Source organism: Talpa occidentalis, unplaced genomic scaffold (assembly GCF_014898055.3).
Source record: "Talpa occidentalis isolate TD23 unplaced genomic scaffold, MPIMG_talOcc4v2.1, whole genome shotgun sequence".
NCBI lineage: Eukaryota > Metazoa > Chordata > Mammalia > Eulipotyphla > Talpidae > Talpa > Talpa occidentalis.
The window spans coordinates 85,351,042-85,378,421 of record NW_026555331.1 but is presented as its reverse complement, the minus strand read 5'-3'; the positions used below and the strand labels follow the sequence as shown (position 1 = coordinate 85,378,421).

Here is a 27,380-nt window from a genome sequence, read left to right as displayed (position 1 = left end):
TACTATTTCCATCTCTCCTTGTCCCAGGTCTCTTTTACTATCTTGGTTCTTCTGTAACTGTTTGCAATCACTAGGTCTCCTTCAGCTACATCACAGGAATTTCACTGCTGCCACAAATACATATATCAGCTCTTACAATTTCAGTTAAAAACTATACTTCATCCCTCTGCCTTCCACCTTCCAGCAAATTATCCATAAAACTACCAGAAATTTTTTTAAATAATAAAGAGACTTTAATAGAGAATAACATTATTTTCAAATTGTTAGAAATGTCTGAAAAACCCTGCTATTATTTATCTGCTTAATAGCAAATATGGAAATTTCAAAATACCCCTCACAGGGCAATATTCCCCTTATCTCTACTGACCACTGATTTAAATACTTTCTATAGACATGTGCTTTATAATAGCAAATAAAGCAGCTCAGTATTTCCCAAATTAAGAATAAATTTCTTAAAATTTAAAAGTATTTTACAAAAATCAGGTTGTAGCTTCACTTAAAAAACTTGTATGAAAAGTGGCTATTAAAAAGCTAAGTTAAAAAAAAAGCTACGTTCTTCAAAAGCTTGTTTTAATTGTAACTAGAAGTTAACATTTTTTTCTACCTCTATCAAATCCAAGGTGTCATTAGACATGAGAATCAAAAGTCCGTCAAGACATCTAGGTAGAATTACAAAATAATTTTGTCCAGATACAGAAGGCACTGGAAACCTTATAAAAAGGGTCCTATGTCTCAGCAAAGGTAATACTAAAGAAATATGGCAAATCATACATCAGTGACAGTCCATTAGTATCTGAGTTTTCTGAACACCGAGGTAAGGGAGTTCCAAGTTTTTTGAAATTTAAGATAATAAAAACAGCTGGTCAAACTTTTTAAAATACGATGAAGGGTGCAATATAAAATACAGTCATCTAACTTCATTTCTTTTGATAGTAACTTGCATGTTCTGAATCCTTTGAAATTAAGTGTCATACACAAAGTTTCTTGATGTCTCTTGTTTAACAGGATGACATGAAATACTACCCTTAGATTACCAGTTGTTTCTACTACATTAAAATTAAAGCCAATATATAAAAATAAATTACTGTCTTATCTTTTAAAAGAATCATTTTTCTTTTAAAATTATACATCCTCAAAGAGTCAAGACGTAGAAGAATAGGAAGACAGAAAGACTGGGTGGGAAATAAGGGTTTCTAAATGGTAGAGAATGTAAAACACAAAAGAGATGATGCCCATAAAAAATTATTAAAGTGACATTACTTCCTGTATTTCTGAACTTAAATTCAAAATACTTACTGTACTTGCTCCAGAGATATGATAAATCAAAATCACAAGTTGCATCCAGCCTTTCCACTCATCTGTCTGTTCTCTATTGAGTACTTTAGTCTGTGTGAAAGAACCAAATTCTGTTTAAAATTCAAAATTAAGCTGTTATTTTGAGTATATATATTAAATATATTAAAATTTGTGTTATATGCTACAAAGCTAATGCTTCTGTTAAAAACCTTGGGCCAAAAAGTAGTTTAAGAATGCCATTTTAGTTACTGATAAAAGATACAACTAGTTATTATATATTACAAAATTAATACATAAAATATATATGCAAAGCATCGTATGAATTTCAAAACTAAGATAAACTAAGAGATTTTAAACATTATGATAATATATCTTAATATCATACTTAAGCTATAACCTATGTGTTTGTAATCTAAAAGATGGCATTTTATAGTTTTAAGAAAAATCTTAAAATTTCAGTTAGAAAAGACCTCAGAGTTAATTCTCTTCAACCTTATTGTGAAAATACAAACTCTTTAATTAGAGTTTACTTTCCTTAGTATATTCTTATTGGAGATAAAGAACTAACTGACCATCTTCATAGGAGAGCTATTTCTGACAATAGCATCATTAATTCAAGTAAATCACACCTTATGAAAGGAGTCACACACTTACAGAAACTCTAAAATAGAAAATTCAGAATATTGTGAGCAGCATCCATGTTATTATGTAAGTTCTAATTTTTGCATATATGTCTGACTGTAAAAATATATAAAATATGTCAGCAGATATTTATTAATATTATTATTTTTCTTTATAAAATGTTAAAGAGTATCTCATGTTCTCCATCCCCATGCAGGCAAAATAACGTTGATATCTTTTTCACAGGTCATTTTCTAACTTTTTAACAACTCTCATGTGACTCTTTAAATTTCCTTCAAACTGATTTAACAAAGCAGCAGTTAAAAGTTACTAAGTGAAGCCAACAGCAATATTCCCTCAATCTCTTCTATATACATATTTGTATATTCTGGCACACTAAATGTTATTATCTCTTTGACCTAGTTTGTAATGAAATAAAAGGATAACATGAGCTAAAAAGAAAATGACTCTTACCTCTTTTGTATTTTCATTGTAAAACACTCCCAAAACCAAGATGTAGATAATTGGAATAAAGAAAGTTGAATGTGTATAAAATTTATTTTCCTTCATAAATAAGTTTGCACGGTCACACATATAGAAATAAGCCATAATCAGGCCAAGTTTGCAGAATGACTGCAAAAGTAGTTCTATTGGAGACACAGGGGTATTGATAATATTTTTCTTTTCCTCTCCACTTTCCAAATCAGTACATGGCTTATTCTTCCGATGAGCATTACGATGTATTATATAAAAAATTAAATATCCAATAATAGATAAAGTGAAAAAACAAGCAGCTAGTTTCTGTATGAGAGTCAGGGGAGGCCGAGGTTGACAACAGGAACCATCTACAGGCTTCAAAATCTTATTGCAATACACGTTCATGAGAATCATTGCACTCTGTGAACAAATCAAGTTATTTGGTTATTATCTTGTCAGTAACGTATTTCGCATTAGATTTTCTCCTGTGAATACTACTGACTTTTCAGCACTGAAACCAAAATGCTTTTTTGCTACTTTTTGCCACCATTTCCAAAACATGCAAGCAAATAATGGCATTCCCTCTACTTGCAATAGCTACCTCAGGGCTTTTCAAACTTTTTGAGCTATATTCTATAATGAAAAATTTATTTTATAATGTGATTCCAGAAGACAAAGAGGAAGCAATATATCTCCTTACTATGTGGACTGCACTCTGACATTTTCTATTCTTCATTTTTTAAAAAAATCTGATTTCCTGGTTGCTAATGGGTCATAACCTTCAATTAAAAAAACAGTGACAAACGTCAAAGACCAAAGAATTTTAATTAACAGACTCAATATATAAGACACCAGTATACTTCAGAGTCCCTGTCTTTAGACATGGGAAAAAATGTAAAGTAACTGCTACTAAAAATTAATTCTTAGCTAACAATAGTTGCAGAATCCCTTTCATTTGGCTTAAAGCTTATGGAATACTTAGGACTCCACAGCTTTAGGATTTCTAAGGTTAAATAAAATGTGGAATCTTTAGTATGACTTCATCATAATAAAAATACTCTAGGAAAGCGGTCAAAGATACTCTAGTTGAAGGTTCAGTAAAATCAAATTTTATAAATACTTTATAGTTTAGGCATCTTTGGAACGCTATGATGATTATATTATTTAAGCCTACGCATCCAAAGTACTCAACTATATAGAAAAGCTCATCTTTTTAGCCCTGAGACTTCAGAAGATTCTATGCCTGCAAGGTTCTTAACAAGCTCAGTGGTTCCACAAAGCCCCTTAAAGTATAAGGAGAACCATGAGTATGTATACAAACATTTATTTTTCTGAATGAGAGGAATGGAATAATTGCTTTTTATCAGATATTCAAAATGGTTAGGATCACTACTTTCACAAGAAAACAATAATTAATATCTGGTGTACTATGTGAGAAAATTCATAACTATATAGTTCTTTCATATCTAACCTAAAATCTCTTTCTACCCATCAATCTGGATTTGTTCAGGAATCAACTATGTAACAATGTCAGGCTATAAGAAATTTTAAGAAAATAATAAAAACTACTCTACATATTGAAAGCATTGATTCTCCACAAAAGCTAGTCTTATAAATTTAAGGCAAGGATAACATTAGCATTAGGTTTCAAACATGAGTGTGCTAAGAGCTTATAAGTGTCTTAGGAGATAAGATTTATTAAGAGTGACTAGCACTCAATAAATGAAGTTTTCATTTTTTCCCTTCCATAACTTTTTTCTTTCTTAGTGTATACTAAAACTCCCACTTCACATTTAGATGATGGAAAACAAAATTATTTCTAGATGTTTGTATAGAATACTTGTATCTAAGATGTAATAAGTGTAATGAAGATAGCAACAAATAAATTATTACCATGGCATAATGTCTTACAGCTATAATCATCAGATATTATAGTCTCTATCAACAGATAGAATTCTTACAGTTTCTCTGCTTGATTCAGGAAGATGTAAGCCATCCAAAGATTCCATGATGGTTTCTTGGGCAATTAATTTGGAAACACTGAACATCTTAACATTTGATTTAGAATTCCTGGTGCTACTATTCAAAATACTGACTGCAGCTTCATTGTAGGCATCTATCTTCTCATTAGTGATCATTTTCCTATTTTCACTTAACAGATCTTCATAAACTGGATCTGCACATGAAAGACATTTTTTAAAAACACATTGGAAAAATATCTTTTGGAAGAAATTATGATCATGCAAATTAGTTGACTATATTTTACATGTTCTAATTAAAGTTCAAATGATTCCTGGCACTTGATAATTCATTTTAAAATAAAGGTGGTCAAGATTTGCAATAGCCTTCCTATTATACTTATTTTTTGCATCAATATCACCCTCAAATTTAGGGCCTCCCAGGTGGTGCAGCAGGTTGAGCACAGCGCTATGAAGCTGCCCACAGCCTCTGCAGCACGGGTTCAATTTCCGGCTGGCCAGGGAACTACCCACAGGGCGCAGCAGACCTCTCCTGTCTCCCCCGCTGCTCCCGTCAGCAGTGTTTTCGGTCAGTCTGCCTGTTCTGCTTCCAGCTCTGTCTCCAGTGAATTCTCTCACCCTCCCGTGCCTCTGGCCTGTACCCCAGTTCTTGTATAAATAAATAAATCTTTAAAATATATATATATATATATATATATATATCGCCCTCAAATTTAAAAAGGCTTTTATCCCTCTTCTGTCTTAGAAAGTTTTCAGGAAATATTTTTATGTTTTTGTGTCTTTTAAGACTTTAATATTTTGATGGTAGGATATACTAGGTTATGGGAATTTAAAGCTTGATTATAGAAGACTGTTTAAGATAGCAGCCAATCTTTCTTCTCTTCTATTATTGCTTAATTTTGAAAACTTTGTTCATACAACTAAGAGGCAATATCACTAAGAAATGAGATCTCTTTACACTTACCATAAATAATTTTAACTTAATTTTTCTCATTTTAGTAAGAGAAAGGTTAACAATGAGTTTGCAAATAAAATAGAACTGTGGAAATGATTATCAGCACCCTTGTTGTTCCTCTCAGCTTGTCATGCAACTTGGAAATAATCATAAAAGTTTCTGACAAACAACTTGAATTGCTAAAATACCTGAGGCATTTTTTTTTATTGTGTTAGGCATTTTATAATGGACATTCAATAAACTCCTGAAATTACTTGATCTACTGTCAACTTTCTTTTAAAGAATTTCATTACCAAGTATAAACTAGATGGTATGAATTTAAATAGATTTTGTCAATTTCAAAGTATATTAATTTCCAGTGAGCTTAATATTATGAAATAGAATTTATTTTCTATATCTCCCAATCACAACAAATATACTTTGTAATAAAAAGTCAGATGTAAACATTTCACTTGCCCTATTATTTTTTGCAATGTAAAATTAGTAACAGATTTCTCTAGTGCCAAATCTTCATTTGCCTTTAGAACTTATTCAAAGGAAAGCAAATAATCGTATTTATTCTAATTTTGCACACCTTATTTCAAGACTTATTCTCATGAAGCAGTAATTTTGCTTCTTCCAACAAGAGACAATAAAAACTCTTGCCACAAAATATATACAAAATGACAGTTTTTCATTACTCATTCCTTACCTTGTAAGACCCAATAAACATCACTTGTCTTTGCCAATTTTTCTAGAAGTGGTGCTATAGAGGTAATGTTCATTTTATATTGGGAAAGCGCTTCATTGCTACCATTATGAATCTTGATAGACCACTATGAGGAAGTAAAATTTAAGAATTAATTCAGTGCTTGCCAGAGAAAAATTAAAGTATATAATTTGTTCTTTTGTAACAAGGTTATTATTTTAAGATAATTCCTATTTTCATTAAAATATTAGAATAAAATTTGGTCAAATTAATGAAGCTATGAAGGCAGTTAACAAATATGACAGAAAATTAGACTTTCAAATGCATAAGTCCCTCTTGTTTCTATGCCTCTCTGCCTCTATTTTTACAAATTCACACACATACTTATCGAGCCTATCTTCCTCTGGCAAGAGAATGAGGATAATATAGCTCTATTATTTTAATATCTAAATGCTTTATTCTGTGCCCATATCCCTTCCCTTTTGACTCCTGTGGCTATAGCCATACATTCATGAAAAAGGAATATAATTTTAGCTATAAAATAATATTGACATGTAACATTAAATTCCTAAGTTCATTCAGATATTTTCATTAAAATTCATTTTCATTAATTATAAAGAAATAGGAATTAAAATATAAACATAATCAAGAATTCCATTTAACATAAATTAACTTTTTTTTTTTTTAGCATAAAACAAAAAACCAAAAGATAAGGTACAGAATATAGCTTACTGTGGCAGCTCCTGCTACAATTACATGGGGCTTTGCAACTGAATCCTAAAGAAAGAAAAATCTTTGTAGTAGTGTCATATCAAGTTCAGGGAATTAATGCAAATAACATCACTTAATTTTTTTCTTCATTTAAATTCATCCTTTTAAATGTGTTTGACTTTTCTGAAGTACCTTATTGGACTCTTGCAACAAGATGAACATCCAATAAATGCCTCAAATAGCACACAGGCTACATAGTTATTCAGGATGGCATTAGGCTTATATGATTAATTCTTTGGTGTTCTTAAAAACAAACCCCAAACATTACTGAAATATTACTCTGATCTATGAGTACATTACTTAGAGTAAATGTCTATTATATTATGTCAGCTTTTAAAAAGTATTCATGAAAGCCTACAGGGTACACAGTTTGAGTATTAAGTGAAATACAAGGTTAATGCCCTAAAGAAACAATCTTTTAGGAAAGCTAAATCCAAAATATATATAACAAAATAAATTGGTAATTACTATAAACCATAATGTAGAAAAAAATATTGGTAGAAAATCTTTACCAAACGCAAATTATACTATTAATACTACTATCAACTATATACTACTAAGTAACATACTAAGTTCTTTCTCCAAAATTAGTCATTTTAATATAGACTGTTGGTAACCATAAAAAAGGTAGGCTGCTACTATAATTATCTTATAAAACAGGAATGCAGACTTAGAAAGGTTTGTAGAATAATTGCTGAGGGCTGGCAGGAAAAGAGTCAGAAATTAAGCCTCCTGACTTTTATGTTCAATGCACTTCACAATATAGAATACCTGATGTTACAATCATATATAGAAGAGACATCTAAAATTAAGAAATTTAATTATAATACACACTCAGTATATCGAACCATGACAGCAGAGAAAAATAATAAAGGAATCTATGTCCTTTCAGAAATATTCCTGTTTCCAGTCCAATATGCTCCATTTCCCATTCTTATTTTATTGAAACATGCCCTCTCTCTAGGTGTTTCCCCTTCTCTTTCTCGCAGTGGTTATCCTAAATATTATTTTGCTTATACAAGTCCCTCTTGTTTCTACGCCTCTCTGCCTCCATTTTTACAAATTCTCACACATACTTACCAAGCCTATCTTCCTCTGGCAAGAGAGTGAGGATAATGTAGCCCTATTCTTTCAATATCTAAATCCTTTATTCTGTGCCCATATCCCTTCCCATTTGACTCCTGTGGCTATATCCATAATTATGTCCTCCAATGTTCACATTATGAATTTTGTCATCCTTTCCACTCTCATTCCTACGAAGTTTTAAACCGTCTTTATCCTTGGAAAAAATGTTCCTCCACCCCGGTCCCACTCTCAAATCCTTCCCCCTCACATCCTTAACCAAGGGATTACTAGGAAGGGCATTCTGTCCTCACTATGCAAATTTCTTTATCTCTCATTTATGCCTCAAATCATCATATTTTGATTTGAGTTTCACCATTCACTAATAGTGCCTTCGAAGCCATTAATGAATTCCAGATTGCCAAGCCCTGTAGCTTCATTCTGCCTTATCTAGTTTCGAAATGGCACTTCTCACTATCTAATTTAAAAATTATTTCCTCCTGGGCCTCCCTGGTGGCGCAAGGGGTTAAGCACCACACTATAAAGTAATCCACAGCCTCTGCAGCATGAGTTCGATCCCTGGCCGGCCAGGGAAAAACCCACATGGAGCGGCAGACCTCTCCTGCCTCGCCTGCTGCTCCCCTCAGGAGTGTATTTCAGTCAGTCTGCCTGTTCTGCTCCCCACTCTGTCTCTGGTTGATCCTCTCACCCCCCACATCTCTGGCCTGTACCCCAGCTCTTGTATACATAAATAAATAAATTAAAAAAAAATTTTTTTTTTTCCTCCTGTGTATTCTATTACAGTCCCTCTTTTCCCCTTTTCCTCTCACCCCTTTCACAACCTTTTTGATAGTTCCACTCCTGAACTCTCTTCTTTAAGCTCTGAATTTTCTTCCTACTCAATTTCTTCTGTTCAAGTAACAGTATCTCCTCACTCCATACAAAGACTCCCCAAATTCATCTAAGCAATTGAGACTGCTTCATGATTACCATTCACTTATAGAATTAAATCTTAATTGCTGGTTTCTTCACAATTTAGCCTGATTTCCTAAGACTACCCTCCACATATATCTCAACATTCTTGTGTCTAAAACTTTCAATAGTTTTCCACTATCCTAAAAATAAATTCAACCCAATTTCCTTCTTATTTTTAGGAAATATACCCCTAAGTGTTTAGAATTAATAAAAAGTACATAGATAGATAGATAGATAGATAGATAGATAGACAGATAGATAGATAGACAGATTCTACCTAAAAATAGCTTAGGATATTATTCATAAGCTAGTATCTGCTTATCTCAACGCTTATGAACTCTCTCCCAAAATGTAACACACAAAATTTACAACTAAAATCAAACATAAATAAAGAAGTTTACATTCTTTACATTACATTACATAAGTTTACATTACATTAATAACATGAAAATTGCTGGCGATTCCCTAAACAGGCTATACTCTTTCCTCAGCACTGTCACATATGCTATTTCCTTTGTATAGAATAACATAACGCTCCTTTCTCACTCCAGGTCATCACCTCCACATCATTTTATCTGAAAACTAGTTTTGAGAACTTTAAAAATTACATGTATTGCCTATGTCCTTTAATCCTCTTATACTCCATACTTTCTTCATTTTAGCACCTGGCATCACACTACTTCCTTAATTATCTATATCTACCAGTTATCCAGAAACTCTTTCAAAAGAGGAACTCTACTATGTTGACCAGGATATCGAAAGTATCTACTCTAAGTCCCTAAAATACCGTAGGTAATTTATAAATACCTGTTTATTAACAGTAGGTTCCTCTAAATTCAACTTTGCTTTTTGGCTGTACAATCTTAGTTAATGAATGTATCTTTCTAATCCACAGTTCTGGAAAAAAATTAAGTATTATTTTATCCATCCCAAATACAAAAACCTCAGGTTAAGAATACAAGTTTGATTAAAGGACCAAGAAGGAACAATATGAAGACTACTATAAAGATTCTAAAGTGGACTTATGAAAACTTATGGGTTTCTTGAATTAACAGCATGCCTGCTCTTATATCTAATTTATTTCCAAACACTATGGGCCAAAACATATCATGATCATTTTTTGAGCTTTTTTAAAAAAAAAAAAAAAAAAGTTTCCTGAAATTTCTGGGCATGGGTTTGAAGTACAAAGTAGAAAAATCCTCAAGAGAATGTATACTGTGATAGAAAGATGACATGTGTTTGAATAACTGAGCTACAGCAGTAACAGAAAATTTTAAATCTTGAAAGTGGTATAAACATAATCACCATAGGGTTATGGTGATCACGATAGGATGTTAATAGCTGAGATAATGGATTAGTACATTCTGCACTCAATCAAGTAAATAAAATTAGTCCAGTACAGCTTAGTTTCTATCAATAAGGTTGGCATAAAATATAGGAGAGCAATAGGTGAGTAAGGGGGAGAAAAACAATGGATACTTAGGAGCTTTTAAAATCCAGTTGCTCAAAACCAGAAAAGCCTTGTATTTTCAAACACAGACCTCAGTCCATACTTTGATACACTGTTTCATAGAAGCATTAACTTCTGGATGCCACAGAAAATCCTAAAAGAGAAATGAAAGAAAAGAAAAAGTCAAGAAACCGTTTATAGCCACCATTTAATAAATATTAACATATTTCTTACAGATTACTTAAAAGAAAAACATCACCTCATCTATAATATCTTCATCTCCCAGATTAATTTGGCAAGAGTTTCATAATAGTTCTCCTTGTAGCCACTTTGGCTTTCTTCTAAACTCTCCACAGTTCAGTCAGAATAAACCTGATCTTGACACATGCCTGCTTAAATATTCAAGGACTTCCAATTGTCCTCAGAATAAATTCCAGTGTTCTTAAACCTGCTAAGGTATAGGATTTCTCCTTTGCCTGGACATTCTGCCTTTTGTCTTGCCACTTTCCTCCTAGCTGTTTTGGTTTCCTGTTCTGCTCCTGGAATGTTCTATGTGCTGATTTGCCAGCATCCCCGATCCTCAAGATTTTACAGATATAAATCTTTCTGTCTATAATGCTAGGAAACTAGTCTACTGAACCTGACTAGTCCCTACTTATCCTTATAATCTCAGTTAAAATAACACTTCCTTAAGAAGAAAAACTACTCTCAATTTCTTTCTACTTTACACATTCCTATTGCCTCATTTTTTTTCCTTTTTGCCATCCTTATCCCAGTTTAGTTGTATGTAAAGAACTATATTTTGTCATGATCTCTACTGTATTCTCAGTATCTAGCAGAATTCACTATCACTGGATTTAGAAAATTCACATACATTCTCTTATGGACATTAATCCTGAACACATCCTTGTTTCAAATTAAGGTACAAGATTTATTACTTCCTGCATAATAATCTGAGAAACCAGAATTTCTATTTATTACATAAAACAGTACACACATTTATTCAATTATTGTACTATTCTTATCTACTCTCAAGAATGGAAATATATTTAAGTATGCACAAAGCATTGGCTGATCTACAAATAAATTAACCAATGAATATGAAAGTTCCAACATTAAAACATTTAGCTATTACATAAACTTACCACTTTAATTGCTGCAATCTTGTCTTCAAAAGGAATGTTTTCATGCTGCCACAAAAAAGGAGAGAAACAACAAAGATATACTAATGTGCAGAATTAATTTTGCAAATAGTTCCCTCTTTAGCTGCATATGTTGATTTATTTATGTACCGTATCTCAAATATCTACATTCAACCTGAAGGAGAAAAGACCTGCATCGAATATCAAAAACCAAGCAACATTAAATTGCTTATATGTGATTTTCAACATCTAAAATGTAGCATAAAGATAAAACTTGAACTACAGATAAGTAAACTTGGCCATATTAATGATCATTTTGCCAAGCTGGCCAAGATTTCAAATTAGTCCCAAAGGGGAGAGACATTGCTTCCCTACCTTTTCTCACAATTTCACATTCCCTACATTTTCACTTAGACAAGGGCACCTGACTAGCTCTGGCCAGTGTAATGTGACTAGATGTGATGTAGGTTACTTAGGAGGTAAATTTCGCAGAGCAACTCTCTAGTGTTCAGCTTAATCTGAGTCTGCAGAGTCTGAGTAGGCTGAACATTCCAAGTGGTACCGCTAGATAATGGTTAAAACTCCAACAGCAGGAATCCCTAAATGACTATGTGGAGCAAACCTTCTTGCCAACATAGCTAGGACCTTTGCTAAGTAAAATATTAACTTCTAATGCTTGTTGTTGCAACAACATCTAGCCAATTCTCATCAATAAATCAGTATAGTCCTGTCTGAAGAAAGAGACATGGAAACATATGACTCTAGATTATTATGTTTACCTTGAAGACAGTAGAGATAGCCTCCTGTTGTAGGGAAAAAAAAAAGGGGGGAGGGGGAGACAGCTGCTTGCAGCCAAGCACTCCATATAAAGAACGAAAATTCTTTCAGAGCTAGAAATCTAGGGTAGGGCAGGGATAGAGGTAGCTAAAAAAATAAGCTAATGATGTTCCTAAAACCAATGTGGAAAGTTTTCATTAATTTAACCAGAGTATTCATTTTTATGTATCCATAAAATAATGTTTGCTTTAATCAACAGTTTAATGTTGGTCCTGCTCAAGCATCATTTACCGAAAGAACCCTCTGAACTACTTATTCAATGGAATTTTAACGTATATCATATGAAAAAAATGTCCTTGGTCAAATAAGTCTGGAAAATACAAAGTCAAAAAAGTCACACAGGTGTTCACCTGCTTCTACCCCAACCCAACCTTTACAAATTCCTCCTCGGAGAAATAATGTGTCATGAACTTTCTTTTTCCTCCTTTTGTTTGGCTCAACTAACTCAACTCACTGTCTTTCCTCTTATTATTTTAATGTAACTTTTAACATTATACAAAAGAGTTTATCATAGGCATAATGCACAGTAAATATTAATAAGCACCAAGAATCCATGCCATAGGAGACTAACATTAATCTAATAACAAAGACAATTAAAATAAAAACAACAGAGATCAATTTCCCTAATGAACACAGATGCAAAATCTTCAAAACATCTTAGCAACAATACATTAAAAGGATTATATACCATGACCCCCAAGTGGGATTTGTATCAGGGAGGGACACAAGAATGGCCTTTTTAAAATTAATTTATATTTCCTTATATCTTTAAATTTAGTATGTGCATCTTATAATCAGCTATTGTGTTAAAATTTTTATTATGTCTGGTAAAAATTCTATACATTCTTTGGGGTTTTCTATGTAGATAATTGTATCATATGAAATTCTGAGTTTCTTTCCAATTCTTAATCTTTAAATTATCTTTCTTTGGCTAATGGCCTCTAACACAATGTTGAATAGAAGCAACAATACTGGACATCCTTATCTTCCTCCTGAGTCTAATAGAAACATGTCTAACAATGCATCATTAAAAATATCTACTGTAGATTTCTAGACTTTTTATCAGGTTAAGTAGTTAGTGTATAAAGAAATTTACCTAACAAAGAATGTTACTAATTCTCTGTTTTGTTGGGTCTTGTTTAAAGTTCCAACATGTGGTCAAAAAAAGGCTCCATATGTGCTTTGAAAAAAATATATTCTTTGATTTTTTTTAATGTATTATTTAAGTATGAGCTATAACTCTATAAAATTAACAAGTTAATAGTCTACAATAGTTCCTCATTTACTTGCTTGCCTTATGATTAGCTGATTGAGAAGTGAGAAATTCTCCAAATATGATGGAGAATGTCGAATTTTCCCTATAATTATATTAATGTTTGCTTTATATATAGTGATGTGAACTTATATGCCTACAAGTTTAAAATCTTCTTAGCAATTTGAGCTTTTGCCATTTAAAAAGCAACCATATCCCTGATTTTTTTTTTTTTTTTTTGCCTTAAAACCTACTTTTATCTTTAATCTTAATGAGTTATCTTTCTTTAGTAAGGATTTGTCTGGTAAATTTTTTCTCATTTTTAATTAAAATGATTTCATTTTAGAATATCCTTTGTTTATGTCATTTTAAGTAGCAGAGAGTTCTGTTTAAAACAAATCCGGGGCTTTCCTGGTGGTGTAGAGGTTAAGTCTCAGCATTATCACACTATAACCAATACAGCCTGAGCTCGAGCCCCAGGCAGGGAGCTCATAACATAACATATAACACAGCAGACCTCTCCTGTCTTACCCGCTGCTCCCCTTAGCAGCAAATTTCAGTAGATCTGCCTGGTTTGCTCCCCACTCTGTCTCTGGTGAATCCTCTCACCCCCTGCACCTCTGGCCTATACCCCAGTTCTTCTATGCATAAATAAATAAAATAAATCTTAAAAATAAATAAAAACCCAAATCTGGAAAAGTGTGTTTAGCTAACAAGTTACACTATTTCCACTTATTTTTATTATAAATGTTTCTATGGTCACACTTTTCCAATTGTGGCTTTCTCACATATATATTCATAAGATATATGTAAGTACTTATTCTTGTAAATATTAGTGTTTCATATATACACATTTTTCATGTAGTATTTTCATAAAATATCTATACAGGTATATATATGTCACAAGTATATCTACGCGTGTGTGTGTGTTTAGTGTATGTAATGGTATACATTTAGCATTAAATGAGTTATTTATTTAATTTTTTGCTGATTTGGAATTTACACATCTTAATTGTTATTTTTTGTACTATTTGCCTGAAATTTTACTATGCATCTTTAAATTCTAAAGTAAGACAATACCTTGAAAAGTAAAGATGGCATTAGAAAACTTTATGATCATCCCCCTTTGACTTACAAGCTATTAACTGCAAGTTCTTTAATGCTAGTAACCTCAAGCACAAAAAGAACATCATTATTTTATACAGATGCTTGTTTAGATTTGCATAAATGTTTACTGTTTTATTTAACCATTACTTCTAAATTTTAAGCAAATTTTTCTGAATTATTTTCTTATTGAACTATCCTTAGAAAATCTCTTAATCTATGTGGCAATAACCCTCATACCTTTATCTGAAAATGTTCTATAGTTCAAGAACAGAGAAACTTGTATGTTAAGTATACAATTCTATGTTGAAATTTACTCTTCTCGCAGAGCTTTAAAGGTATTGCTTTATTGTCCTCTACCCACAATATTATTACTACTGAGAAACTTGCTAGCCAAAGCATAGTTTTCTACACACTCCACACAGGGCTTTGCAGCTATAGGCATGTTATTGTTCCCATCCCGGGTTTGGTCTCATAGTTTTTTCCTTTGGGGGGTAAGGGAAACATCTACTATTTCTTCAAAGTCTAGCTATATATCAACAAGTATTTTTTTAAACCTAGGATCTAGTTAGCTTGAGGTAGATGGGACCCCCAGAGTATCTAGCCTGCCCTCTGGCTGAAAGCAACACAAATAGGTTTCTTTACTGCAAGACTTCTCAAGTTTTTAATAACCTAGCCTAAATTAAAACCATATAAAAGGAGGATATGATATCTAATTCTGCCCAAACTTATTTGACCAGTGCTTCTCATAGAACTAGAGTTCTACAAAAATGTAATTTGAGAAAAATCCCACTCCAAAGCTTCTTTAAAAAAAAAAAAATTACCTTGATACAAAAAAGAAATCAAAGAATTATCTTCAATACTTCCATTGCACCCAATTGAGCATATACTAACTAGGGGAAAGAAATCAGCATTTATGCTATGCTAGTCTTTGCCAGATACAAAAAATGTACTTTATAAAATAATAATACAGAGTCTCTGTGCTCTAGGTGTTCAGGAACAAGAAAACTAAGTAAAATACAGTTTGACAAATGTTCCAATAGCAGTTTGAACTAAGTGTTTTCTCAATAGCTGTCTCTTTAGGGCCATGACAAACTATCTTTGTTTTTCTAATGCATATAAATTAAAATGTGTCCTGTATGATAATTGTGAGATAACTGGGCACCTGCAGAAAATAAAAACTGGAGATCTAGGTACCATTAGTAGGACTGAGAAACAATGTACTGTACTGTACCTAGTTTTAGCTGTAGCCTACACCATGATAGTTTTATTTTTTCAATTAACTGTTGCCAAATCTATTATTCCAATTTTCATAAAATTCTACTATTCTAGGCCTAGAATTACTGAAACAATTTCTTTGTAATCAGACAGCTTTCTAGTTTTTGTAAGTTTACTAAAGACTTTTTACTTTAAGCTGTGACAATGTCATGTAATTAAATAGTCCCAACTCTTCTGTGTAAATTTGTATGCATATATACAAATGGCAAATACATCTACACATACCAAATAAAATAAAAAATTGACTTTATTATTTTCCATTATTCACCTTTAAAATCTATACTAATTTCTTAGAGAACAAAATCTCTAATAGCTTAGACTCTTCTTGCAAATAATAGAGCCTAAGGATTTAGTGACCACTACATGACTAGCTACTTAGCTCTAACATCACTAATTTTTGAATTCCTTATGACAGGGAGGGTTGATATATATAGGCAGAATTTCACCATAAATTCCAGAGCTATTTCCCTTTATAATTCATAACTTTCTTGTGCTTTACTTTTCTCTTCTTGTCATTCCCCATAACATATGTAGTTGATTAGTGCTGGATCACTTCAAAATGTATAAACAGAGTAAGTCACAGCAATTTAATTAACATATTAATTAACATACATATAGAAAGATGCTCATTCTAGTTTTCAACAAATATATATTTTTAAAATGAGAATTTTGCATAAAAAGAGCAGAAATTTATTGCCTGGTTTTAATTATATAGCATGATTGGCCAGTACCAGGAAGGTTGCAGAAAAAATTAGGCGCCAGCATACAAAATTAAAACTGTTTAGCAATATAAGCAAAGTTTTAAGATTTTAGATTCTTTTAACCTAATTTTATATTGAAGATATCCCAGTCTAAGGAAATAATTTAAAAAGCAAAGTTTTTACCCAAGGATATAACTGACAAAGTCCCTTTCAAAGTTGCAAAAAATTAGAAAATTACAAAAAGAAAAAAGATTATATAAAAAAATATTATACCCATACAATAATAATGTTGCCATTATGAAGATATGTTGATTATATAATAATATAGTGAATTAAGTGGTGGGAAAAGAAGCAAGATATAAACTTGTATATACTAAGAAATTACAAAAAAATTCATTTAAAATAATTTTTAAAAAGAAAATGAAAAGAAATATGGCAAAATATTAAAAGGAGTACAAGAGATATCTTCTCTGTTTTCTCAGGAATTTTAAAAAGTTCTTGCATAGAAAGAATTTATTTATAAAAAAGTAAATGGTTAGCTTAATAAAAGATTTGCCAGTCCCTTACCCTCTACTTCTTTTTCTTGTTTCCCATGAAAGAAAATTACTTTTTCCACTTTTTCCTAAAACTAAAGTAAATCTTTTATAGCTCCTTTTGTTAATGTGAAGTGGCATATTCCTCCTGTAGTTATTCAGTTTGTCAAACTTCTAAAACAAGACCTAATGAAATGAATAATCAAATTTTACCTTAGTTCCTTCTTCTCTGAATTGGGGATTAATTATTTTTACAAAAGAATAAAACAACTGACGAATTCTGGAATCTCCAATAAATGCAATATATTTATTTGCAAGGCAGTTCTTGGCTTCACTGAAATCAACAAGGAAATGTTAATTAAATTAAGTAAAATCAGTATATTAGCATTATAAAGCATATAATTGTGAAAAAAGTAGATTTTTTAATGTTTTAAATTTATTTATTTATGTTTTATAGCATTGTTCATTTTGTACAGTATTTGCTTTCTCCTCTCAGTTTAGTCCCTATAAAATTCCCACTACCAATTCATACTCATGCACCATTCATCATAGTCCTTAGCACAAGATTCTTAAACATACAATTTCGTTGCTTAGAAACAATTGGTCAGGTTTCTTTAACCTATTAGTTTGTGTATGATCAACCAACTCTCAATAATCACAGCCCCATTTATGAGGTGGTTCAGATGTACTCTAACCATATAAAGTACCTTTATCTATTGCCTTAGAATAATTTCCTGAGGTAGTTGTCCAAGTCCTAAACAAGCATCCTTTATCCAAGGGCCATTGCCTTTGGCCTTGCTTGTTTTTTCTCACCTGAGACAATGTAGCTTGTCTAAAGCTCTTTGCCTAATGTTTTTATTAAGAAATCTGCATTTGGACTCATCCCAACCCTACCCATTGTTAGCATTCTCTAACATCACATACAGAAGAACCACACAGTACTTCCATGTTTCACTAATCCCTCTTCACTAGAAATAAAGGCCCATCTGAAAAATGAAATCAATGAAATGAAGATGCTTTACCTGATTTTGTATTTATGCATCATACAACTGTGAGGTTGCCAAACTTTCTCTCCAAGAAATCTGCCGCTTGAGAGAAGGTATTCACAAGAATCACTGCCTGAATAGTTAAAGACAACAGTGTCATAAATAATACTTAAATTTTTATATTGGTTATTTGATCCCATGTAAATTCTTTGAGATGACAGAGTACAAAGTTTTCTGTTTCATTATACTTTCTAGGTGCATATTACTCATCTATGAGAAGCACAGTAAATATCAATACCTTAATATTGAAGAGGGTAAGAGCAACTAATGACAGCTACTTTTGCCTAGACAAGACTCCTACTCCTAAATACTGTGTTCATTGCTTTAACAGTTCCTTCTGCATCAGGTTTTCTTTCCAGGGACATCATCTCAATCTCAAACCAGGCTTTATTCCTGTTTATCATTCCTATTTCCAGTTGGGAAAGAAAAGTTTAAGGCACAGGGCCTCCCTGGTGGCACAGGTGTTAAGACACAACCTATGAAGCTATCCATAGCCACTGCAGCACGAGTTTGATCCCCGGCCAGGGAGCTACCCACATGGCGCAGCAGACCTCTCCTGACTCCCGTTGCTCTCCTCTGCAGTGTATTTCAATCTGCCTGTTCCGTTGCCCACTCTGTCTCTGGTGAATCCTCTCACACACACCCCCACACACCTCTGGCCTGTACCCAAGTTCCTGTATGCATAATAAAATAAATCTTTAAAAAAAAAGTTTAAGGCACAAAAAGACGACTTTGGGAATGACTTCCTAGTCAACTACAATACTGTGTGTATCTGCAAACCTAGTAAATAGTAAAATATTTATAAACCTATTCCTAATTTTCGTAACTCACCCCTAAGGACGTAATGTATCCCTAGTCCATAAAGTTGCAATCAGAAGTCTTCAAGAGTCTCTTAATAAAATTTTATCCTTTTACAATCTTAGAAGATTATGTTAGCCACAAGATGGTCAAAGATACACAGGATCGGTATCAGTAATAGATGCAGATTTCAGATATTAATATTCAGCTGCTTGACTTCTCTTGGTAGTTCTTCCTTTTCTTTTTGATGAGCAACCAACTCCCAGTTCAGTCAGGACTGTCATAATTTTAAACAGAAAATTCCCCATCTGAGAAACTCCTTAGCCCCGTGTTACCTGAAAAAGGTGGCCCACCTTACTTCCACTGGCCATTTTACCGCACATTAGCTGAATATGCAAAACCTCAGGCATAAAAAAGTAAAAACACTACAATTATATATGCAGCTTGAAGAGGTTCTTTTGCACTTCAAAGATTTTTTTTAATAAGATCTATGGTATCGAAACTATAATCAGTTTTTAATACTTTCCAATTATTAAAAACTAATTCTAGTTCTATAAAACAAAATTAAGCTACATAAATAATCAAGAAGTAAAGAAAGAACTATAGGAACACACAATTATTTTCCTAAAAACAGCACTCCTGCTGCATTCCTTTATAAAAGTCATACAGTAAAAGCCTATTAAAATTCTAGTAAAGTTTAAAATTAGGATGAAAATTCTATACAGTATTTCTATCTCTTTAAAGATCCCTATTAAATCAAGTAAAAAGTTAGTAACACATTTATTTTCTTAAAAAAATTTATAAAAAGTTGCAAATAACTAGTATTACTTCTGTGGGGACTTAGCTCCTTTTCTTTCCTCTTTCTCCTTTGTTTGTTGTTGTTGTTTCTGTTATTCAATTACTTTTAAATAGAAGTCTAAACAGAAACCCACTTCCATGCATGTGGGGTTATGTTGTTAATCATCTATATGGGTTTCAATATGATGAGAGGAGACGGAAGTACTTTATCAACATCCTAAAATAGCCAGGCTTTTCTTAACCAGAAAAAGCTTAAAAATGCAAAGTTCTTTTTTCTCTTACTCAGTGTTACTATTCACACAATTATTTTTTAGTAGTTTAGCGAATGAAAAACAACAGCTTTAACCTTTAATTAGAAAAATCTAACCCACGACACTATAAACAGTGTTTTAAAGATTAGATCTTACTAGGGAAGAAATTCTTAATATGTTAATGAATGCTAGTTGAGGATGATGCTTCTTATTTTCTGATGCAGTTTTTTTTAATAATCCTTACATATAAAAATTAAGTCTCTGTATCAAATCATTTTTAAAGTCCAGAGGACAGAAAGTACATCAATTATTTTAATAAATAGGGGTCTAATATGGAAAGTTAGAAAAGTAAAAGAACAGCCAACTAAAGTGAAAAGGCTAGAAGATTGACTTTTTTATGTTAGCAAAACAATAAAAATGTTAAACACTCTTATAACCTGATAAAAATTAACATGATCTAAACCTTCACAAAATTTCATATCTAAAATAAGTTCTTTTTGTCAGGAGGAAATATTTTTTGGGTCAAATCAATAAATGTCAAACTAGATGTTAATAACTTAATGTGACACGTTTTTCTTACGTAAACTAAATGTATGGAAATATCTGCTGGTACATATATTCCTTTCAAAATGTATTCAGAAAAACACCAAACAAAAGGAAAAAAAAACCTAGTCATTATTTTCAATTGCTGAATATAATTTTGATTGATATTTTAATGTAACCATTGCGAGATGAAAGTTGCCAAGTGCTCAGATAAATCAAGCTAGGAAAATCAAGCCAGGAATACAATTAAAAAAAAAAAATGGAAGGGACAGAATTATATACTTCAGTTATTTCCAATACTAATACTAACATCATCTAGATAAATAGCTGTCTTCTTCTTCATTCCACTATTTTGAACATAAGCATTCTGGCTTGTCAATCTAAAAGTCTCAGGTTTTGATGCATGATTTTTCAAGCAAACAAAATAAGCTAAAAGACAACAAGTAAAAAAAAAAAAATAAAACAGAAACAAAATATAACAACTAAAGAAAACTCCTGATGTGGTTAAGTAAACCACAGCTTCTAACTTCCTTTGAACAGAATACCTCCAACACACTTCACCTTCAGACAGAAGCATCTTACCAAAGTGTCTTACTACCAACCAGGAAAATACCACATCATAAAGTCTGTAATATGATCTGTAGACTATTTTGTTTGCCTAAAATTCAGCAAGTTCTACTGTAGTCTGTGTGGAAAACCAGCACTTACATTTTTCTTTCAGATAAGCTAGGAGTCCCTTGTTATAAATGGTGTCTATATAGACCAAGCAGTCAAAAAAAGAAAAGGCTGAAGGCCTAGAGCTGCTTCTTTCTTGCTTTAATACCTGGAGCCTTCACTCAACTTTCATTTCCCTAAAACATCCAATATTTAATATTTGCATTCAACATACCCAATATTGGAATTAGATTCCAACAAAATTAAGGCATTTAAAGCAAGTTGAATTTTATCAATCAAAAAGTTTGAATTATCCAGGTTGAAACATCTCTTAAGGTTATATTGATACTGCACAGAAATGATGTTTTTAATCTGTAATCAAAAGGCTAATGGAACTCTTAATTCAGTAATGCTAGGGATTGATAAAATGTACAAAAATATGGTTAAAAGAACGATTATTTTTACATGTCATTCTATACTATGTGAAAATTATAGTAAAAACAATCCAAAAGAAACCATACTTAGTAAGGTTGAGATCAGAACATGCTACAGGAACATGAAATTCAATTAAAATCAAAAGAATGAAATGTAAGAAGAAAAAAATCTATCAAATAATCACTTAGGAAGTTCCTGTGTGTTAAGCTCCAATGATTTAAAAATAAATAAAATACCCAATACTCTTGGAATTTCACAGCTGTGTGGGGGGAGATGAACAATTATAAGGCAACATAAGTACATACAGTTATTGTAGAAAAACTGAATTTCTAATTTCTACTTTTGTGGTGGTGACATTTGAACTAGGCCTTGAAGGGAAAATCTCTTCTTTATTTCAAGGACAGAGAGGTAGGCAGGAAAAGTCAGATAATTGAGAGAGATGTAGAGGGGCAAAGCATACTTAGATCATAAGCCTGGAATTTAGAAAGGAGGAAAAAAAACAAACAAATAATAAAAAGGTTGATCAAATTTTGAAGATTTACACATGCAAATACTAGGAAACTACCACTTTACTGAAAAAAGGATAAGGAAACTCTTGGCTGGTAGTTAATTCTTGAATCCGTGTTTCTGAAATCACTTAGGTCATGGCCCAGCTCCTAGCCACTCTATAAATGCTTTTCCTCACTATCTTCTCTATGTCACCATTCTCTAAGAAGCTCTGAGAAAAGTGCGAGCCAGATAAACTGAGCTCTAAACTCTAGCTCACTCACAAATTGTGTATCCTTAGGCAACTTAACCTCCCAAGCCTCACTTTAAAATGTAAGTAATACTGTAATTCACTAAATCTAAGACCACTATGTTATGACACATAATTATTTTATGCAGCAGCAGCATGGGAAAATGTTATCAATTAAACTTTGACAAGCAATCAAAGTTTTAAAAACTCATCCTGATTACAGAGATGTTAAAAAGTGGTTGCCCCACTTAAAATATGGTCATTGTTTCTACCTCATAGAAAGGCTGTAAAGACTAAAAAACTCTTAGTAGAACAGCAACTAGCACTCAATATTAGCATGTAGTGTTTACCAAACTTTATTTGCTACCTTGTAATTCTTGCTGTTACTTTCTGTAGTTTGTAATACTACAGATCCTAAGTAATATGTTCAAAGTTCATTTACTCCACCTTGCTTGAGATACACTCATACCTACACCTCAGAGAATCTAATATACAGTCTAAACCCCTACATCTGATATAAGCTCTTTCCTTGTTATAAAGATCTGATATTGTGAATCGAGTGCACAGTTATCTTTGTGTGAAGGATACTGCCTCTTCCTCAGTTGGACACTATCAAAGCATGAGGACAGCTACAAAAGTTTTTAGTAAGATCACTATTTTCCCCAAATAGTTCTGGTTCAAGTTCTTGACATTCAGTCTGGATAAGTACACATACCAGGTATACTGCTTCACACTCAGGGGACTGAAGCACCTAGAGAAGCTGATGACTAGCTTCTGGAGGAGGCTTTACAAATAACCCCCTATTGCTACACTGACTCACAAAATTCCAGCTGACATTCTATTTTCCCTGATAAGGACATATCTTGAAAGAATGAAATATATAACCTAAACATAATACTTAGTACCCAAGCCTCTTTAAAGATAAAAGCACAATAAAAAGGGGAGGGGAAAGGAGTAGATGTTTACCTTTATAATTTTAGCATCACAGTTATGAATTTTATCTCCACAACCATCACCTATACACAATTGAATTAGATTAGTTACACCAAATCAGAAAAAAATGATTTGCAACAATTAAAAATTTTTCCTCCAGGGCCTTCCTGGTGGCGCAGGAGTTAAAGACTCAGCACTATCAAGCTATGCCAGCCACTAAGGCAGGAGTCCTATCAGGCCAGGGATCTAACCCACATGGTGCAGCAGACCTCTCCTATCTCTCAGCAGTGTATTTCAGTAGATACCCTTGTTCTGCTCCCCACTCTGTCTCTGGTGAATCTTCTCACCCCCTGCACCTCTGGCCTACACCCCAGCTCATGTATGCATAAATAAATAAATCTTTAAAAAAAAAAAACTGGTCCTCCAAGTTACCACAAATTAATGCATCCATAGTGCTAGTTGTATTTTGTATATAAAGAAAGTGTTGGAGTTAAAAGAAAGTGTTGACGTTCAAGTTGCAGCCACTGCAGATGAACTAAAATCCTGTTAGGTCATATGGGTGTTATCTGCAGGGGACTGGAGGAGAAAGGCCAAAGGGTTTTTAATCGATTTAGTGTATTTATATAAAGAGCTATTCACCCAATATGGTATTAGAATGTAAGATTTTTAATCTTAGAGCTTTGGAGAAAACAAAACAGCAACATTGATCAAAAATGTCCTACACTTTGAAAGATTTCATGGACTGAAAAGCAAGCTCAAATTCCAGCGCCCCATTTAGTGACTATTTTGCCAAAGTGTGTGTGAAGTTAAATGCACACCTGTCTATTACACTTTACATCTTGACGAATCAATCTCAATAGTCACCAACAGCCGTCCAGATAAGAACTTCCATAATATGAATAGTCAAAAATAAAAGAGCCTATCATTACTCATTTCCCTCAGCGTGTCAGCGTCTCTCCTAATAGCATTTTTACAGAGAATTTTTTAAATCAGTCAACAAGGTCAAGTAAATATCCTTAGATTACTGAAAGATAATTCGTTTTTAAATAAAATCGTAGTTCCTTTTCTCCTTTACACCAATTTCAAAACCTACAGTGAAGGCCTCCCTTCAAAGTGATGCCAACTTGCTTTCACTGCCCACCTCGACTGCTGTCAACCCACAACTTCTTTTCAGCTTTCTGCCCAAGTCCCCGTGCAGTGTAAAAAGTGCAAGCAGAACCCTTTATACTTGTCGGAATCACAAAGGCCGGGTGACACCTCCTCCATTTAGCCCAGGGCATCTCTTGCCAGCTGTCGCCCCAGCGGGGTAGGAAAACGGGGCGGCCCTTGCCGCTGTCCAACAGCAGCTCTGCCCCTCTGTTAGGAGGCTGAGGCCCGATTCAACAAAGGCTAAACAGCCGGACCCCGCGGGCTGAACACCCGCGAGCCCATCCATCCTCGGCTGAGTCCCCTTCGAGGTCAGCCCTTGCCGTCACGATCCTCGGGCGGGCCCCCAAGTGCCGCCCGTCCGACCTCCTGCACGCGACCCGGGCCTGGCGGGTGTCCCCCGGCCCAGCGCGCGCAGGAGCCCGAACCCGGGCAGGCCTGAGCCCAGGCCCCGGGTGGGCTCTCGGGCCCGCCGCCCGGGCTGCCCCCGGGCCCAGGACCACCGACCTCGCCCGGGGGCGGCCCGCCGTAGGGTCCGCCCGGTCGGCCGGGGGCGCCTGGCTCGCGGCCCGGGCACCTGGGGGCACGTGGGGGCACCGCCTCCGCCGCGGGCCGGCGCGGGCTGGCTGGCGGCCGCGTGAGCGTGGGCGTGTGTCGGGCGAGGGGGGCGGCCTCCAGCCGCCGCGTCGCCTCCTCCCCCGGCCGGCCGGGGCAGGGGGAGGGCCCGCTCACCTCGGTAGCGGCGGGAGGCGAGGTGGCACACGGCGAGCAGCAGCACGGCCACCAGCGCCAGCGCCTTGGCGCTCCTCACGCTGAAGTAGTGGTTGATCTCCCGCTTGCCCAGGTTGTAGGCCAGAGCCGCCATCTTGGTTCCTCCATGACAACAGTGCGCGGCGGAGCGGGGAAGGGGCGCCGCACAGGGGCAGCACTGGGGCTGCCGCCGCCGCAGCCAGGCGAGGAGCACCCGCCAGCCCCCGCGGCCGCCACTCGCGCCGCCCGCCGGGGAGCCTGACCCAGGCGCCGCCGCGGCGGCCTCCGCCTGCCCCTGCTCGGCCGCGGCCGCCTCGGAGGCCTCCCCCCAGCCCCGCCGCCGCTGCTCCGCCGTGCCGGTTCCCCAGGCGCCCTGGACGCCTGTCTCCTCCCCTTCCTCCTCCTCCCCTTTAGCCTCCTGCCTTAATAGCGGCTGCGCCTGCGAGGGGGGTCCGGATGCCCGGTGCTCCGGGGTCACGGGCCCCAGACGGCCCTCCGGGGTCACCGGGTCAGGGGCGGCGGCGGGCGGCGGCGGCTGCAGAGACATGAGAAGGTGCGGAGGGGTGACTGAGGGTTCAGCCTGGCCCGCTCCCGAGCCCGGGGACGCCCGCCTGCCTTACTGGCCGCTGCCTTGCCCAGGTTGGGGCAAGAGAACTACAGTTCCGGAAGAAAAGTACACAAAGGTTCCCCAACACACCCTTTCCTGAGCTTTATACTCCCCAGACCTGCCCAGCGGGTTGCAAAGGTCACTGCAATATCAGCAAGACCTATTCGCGGGCTCTCTAGTCAGGGTGCCACCCCCCAGATGTTAGCCAGGTGTTGCACGGCTGGTGTCCCTGGTACCCACCGACGGGTAAGACCAGCCTTAGCCCAAAGCCTTGATACCTGCTCATGAACTTAGTGGAAAATGCGCTCAATTTGCTCAGTTCTAGTGGGCGAAGGTACACCAAAGTACAGAACGGACGGTCCATGGAATGAGCACAGCTTAATGTAGGTGCTGGTGAGAAAAGAATTTCACTCTTCATTTGTGTTTACACAAGGATTGACTAGGTAGATGCGCTAAAAAGTAAAAAAGTGGGCTCATGACAACCGTTCCTGCTCCTAAAGCTGGTCAATACTGTGTGGTCCTCAATAGAGCCAGCACTCCTTTGCCTTTGTTAAGTGTTTTATCGCTTTTTAAAAAAAATTTATTGTCTTTCCTGTGCTGCCTTCCAGATGGGAATGATTATTTACACTGCTTCCTGTTCTACTTGCCTTGTTTAGAGTGAGCCAATGGTTAGTTGGGGGGAGGAGGGGAGGCCCAAGGATTCTTTACAACTTTCCCGCTTAACCACTCCTGAACTTGCCTTTAGAGGCCCCTCTTAAAATTAGAAAATGTTAGATATGAAAGTGCTACAGAGCTCTTGTGTAGTCACCCCAATTCTTTTCATCCAATCGCTCTTTTTTATTGTTTTCTTCTGTGGGCCCCATATCTTTAGATTTTGTCACTTAAATGAAATCACATACATCACTGTCATGGGTGTGATGCTAATAAGCAATAAAGTTAAATAAGTGTAGAAATAGTAGGAACCATTCTCTGTAAATCGTGGCTTAATTTCGGCTGTCACTCTTCTGATCCAAGGTTGATCACATGCTGGAAGAATTAAATCAGATATTGTAAAAACCAGATAAATAATTCTGCTAACAGAATATGGCCCACCAATCACATCCTAGAAAATTTTATGATATCATCAGCAGCAAATTGGAATTTTTGATCAGCATGCAATAACCAATGTTAGCCCAAGGGGTTGATTTAATGCCTGCCAAAAGTAAAGAAACTTGACATTTTATTTAATTGTAATTTCCAGAAGGCCTTCTGAAATATTGTAAATACCTTGAGGACCTTTCTCTCTTCCCTTTGTTTTAATGCCAATCTCTCTCCTCTGCTCTGAATCTCTTCCTCTTCCCCTTTCGTGGAGCTGCTGATGACTCTGTCAGTTATCTTATGCCAGTTATCCTCCCTGTGACTTCTTTAATCTCTCCCTCTCTCCTGGTTATTTTTCTCCTGCCGATAAGTTTCTCTTTTGAGCAAAAGACATCTATGGACCCTCTTTCCCTGTGTTTACTTCTCCCAGTGTCTTCTCTTACAAGTATCTATTGATAGAAAGAGTAGTGCTGACTTTGAGGTTT

General features: G+C 35.2%; 1 protein-coding gene across 1 annotated transcript in view; it reads right to left on the bottom strand.

Moving 5' to 3' along the window:
* Window positions 1-25,599, bottom strand: part of CASD1 (CAS1 domain containing 1) — a 42,317-nt gene extending 16,718 nt beyond the window's left edge. The window contains exons 1-10 of the mRNA XM_037508046.2: window positions 25,194-25,599; window positions 18,144-18,240; window positions 17,335-17,455; window positions 11,420-11,464; window positions 10,366-10,428; window positions 6,749-6,793; window positions 6,020-6,143; window positions 4,356-4,570; window positions 2,392-2,814; window positions 1,297-1,386 (exon numbers count right to left, since the gene is read on the bottom strand). Coding sequence (XP_037363943.1) covers window positions 1,297-1,386; window positions 2,392-2,814; window positions 4,356-4,570; window positions 6,020-6,143; window positions 6,749-6,793; window positions 10,366-10,428; window positions 11,420-11,464; window positions 17,335-17,455; window positions 18,144-18,240; window positions 25,194-25,326 — 1,356 coding nt within the window. The 5' untranslated portion in view covers window positions 25,327-25,599. The remainder of the gene's footprint in view (window positions 1-1,296; window positions 1,387-2,391; window positions 2,815-4,355; window positions 4,571-6,019; window positions 6,144-6,748; window positions 6,794-10,365; window positions 10,429-11,419; window positions 11,465-17,334; window positions 17,456-18,143; window positions 18,241-25,193) is intronic.
* Between the last annotated feature and the right edge of the window lie 1,781 nt (window positions 25,600-27,380).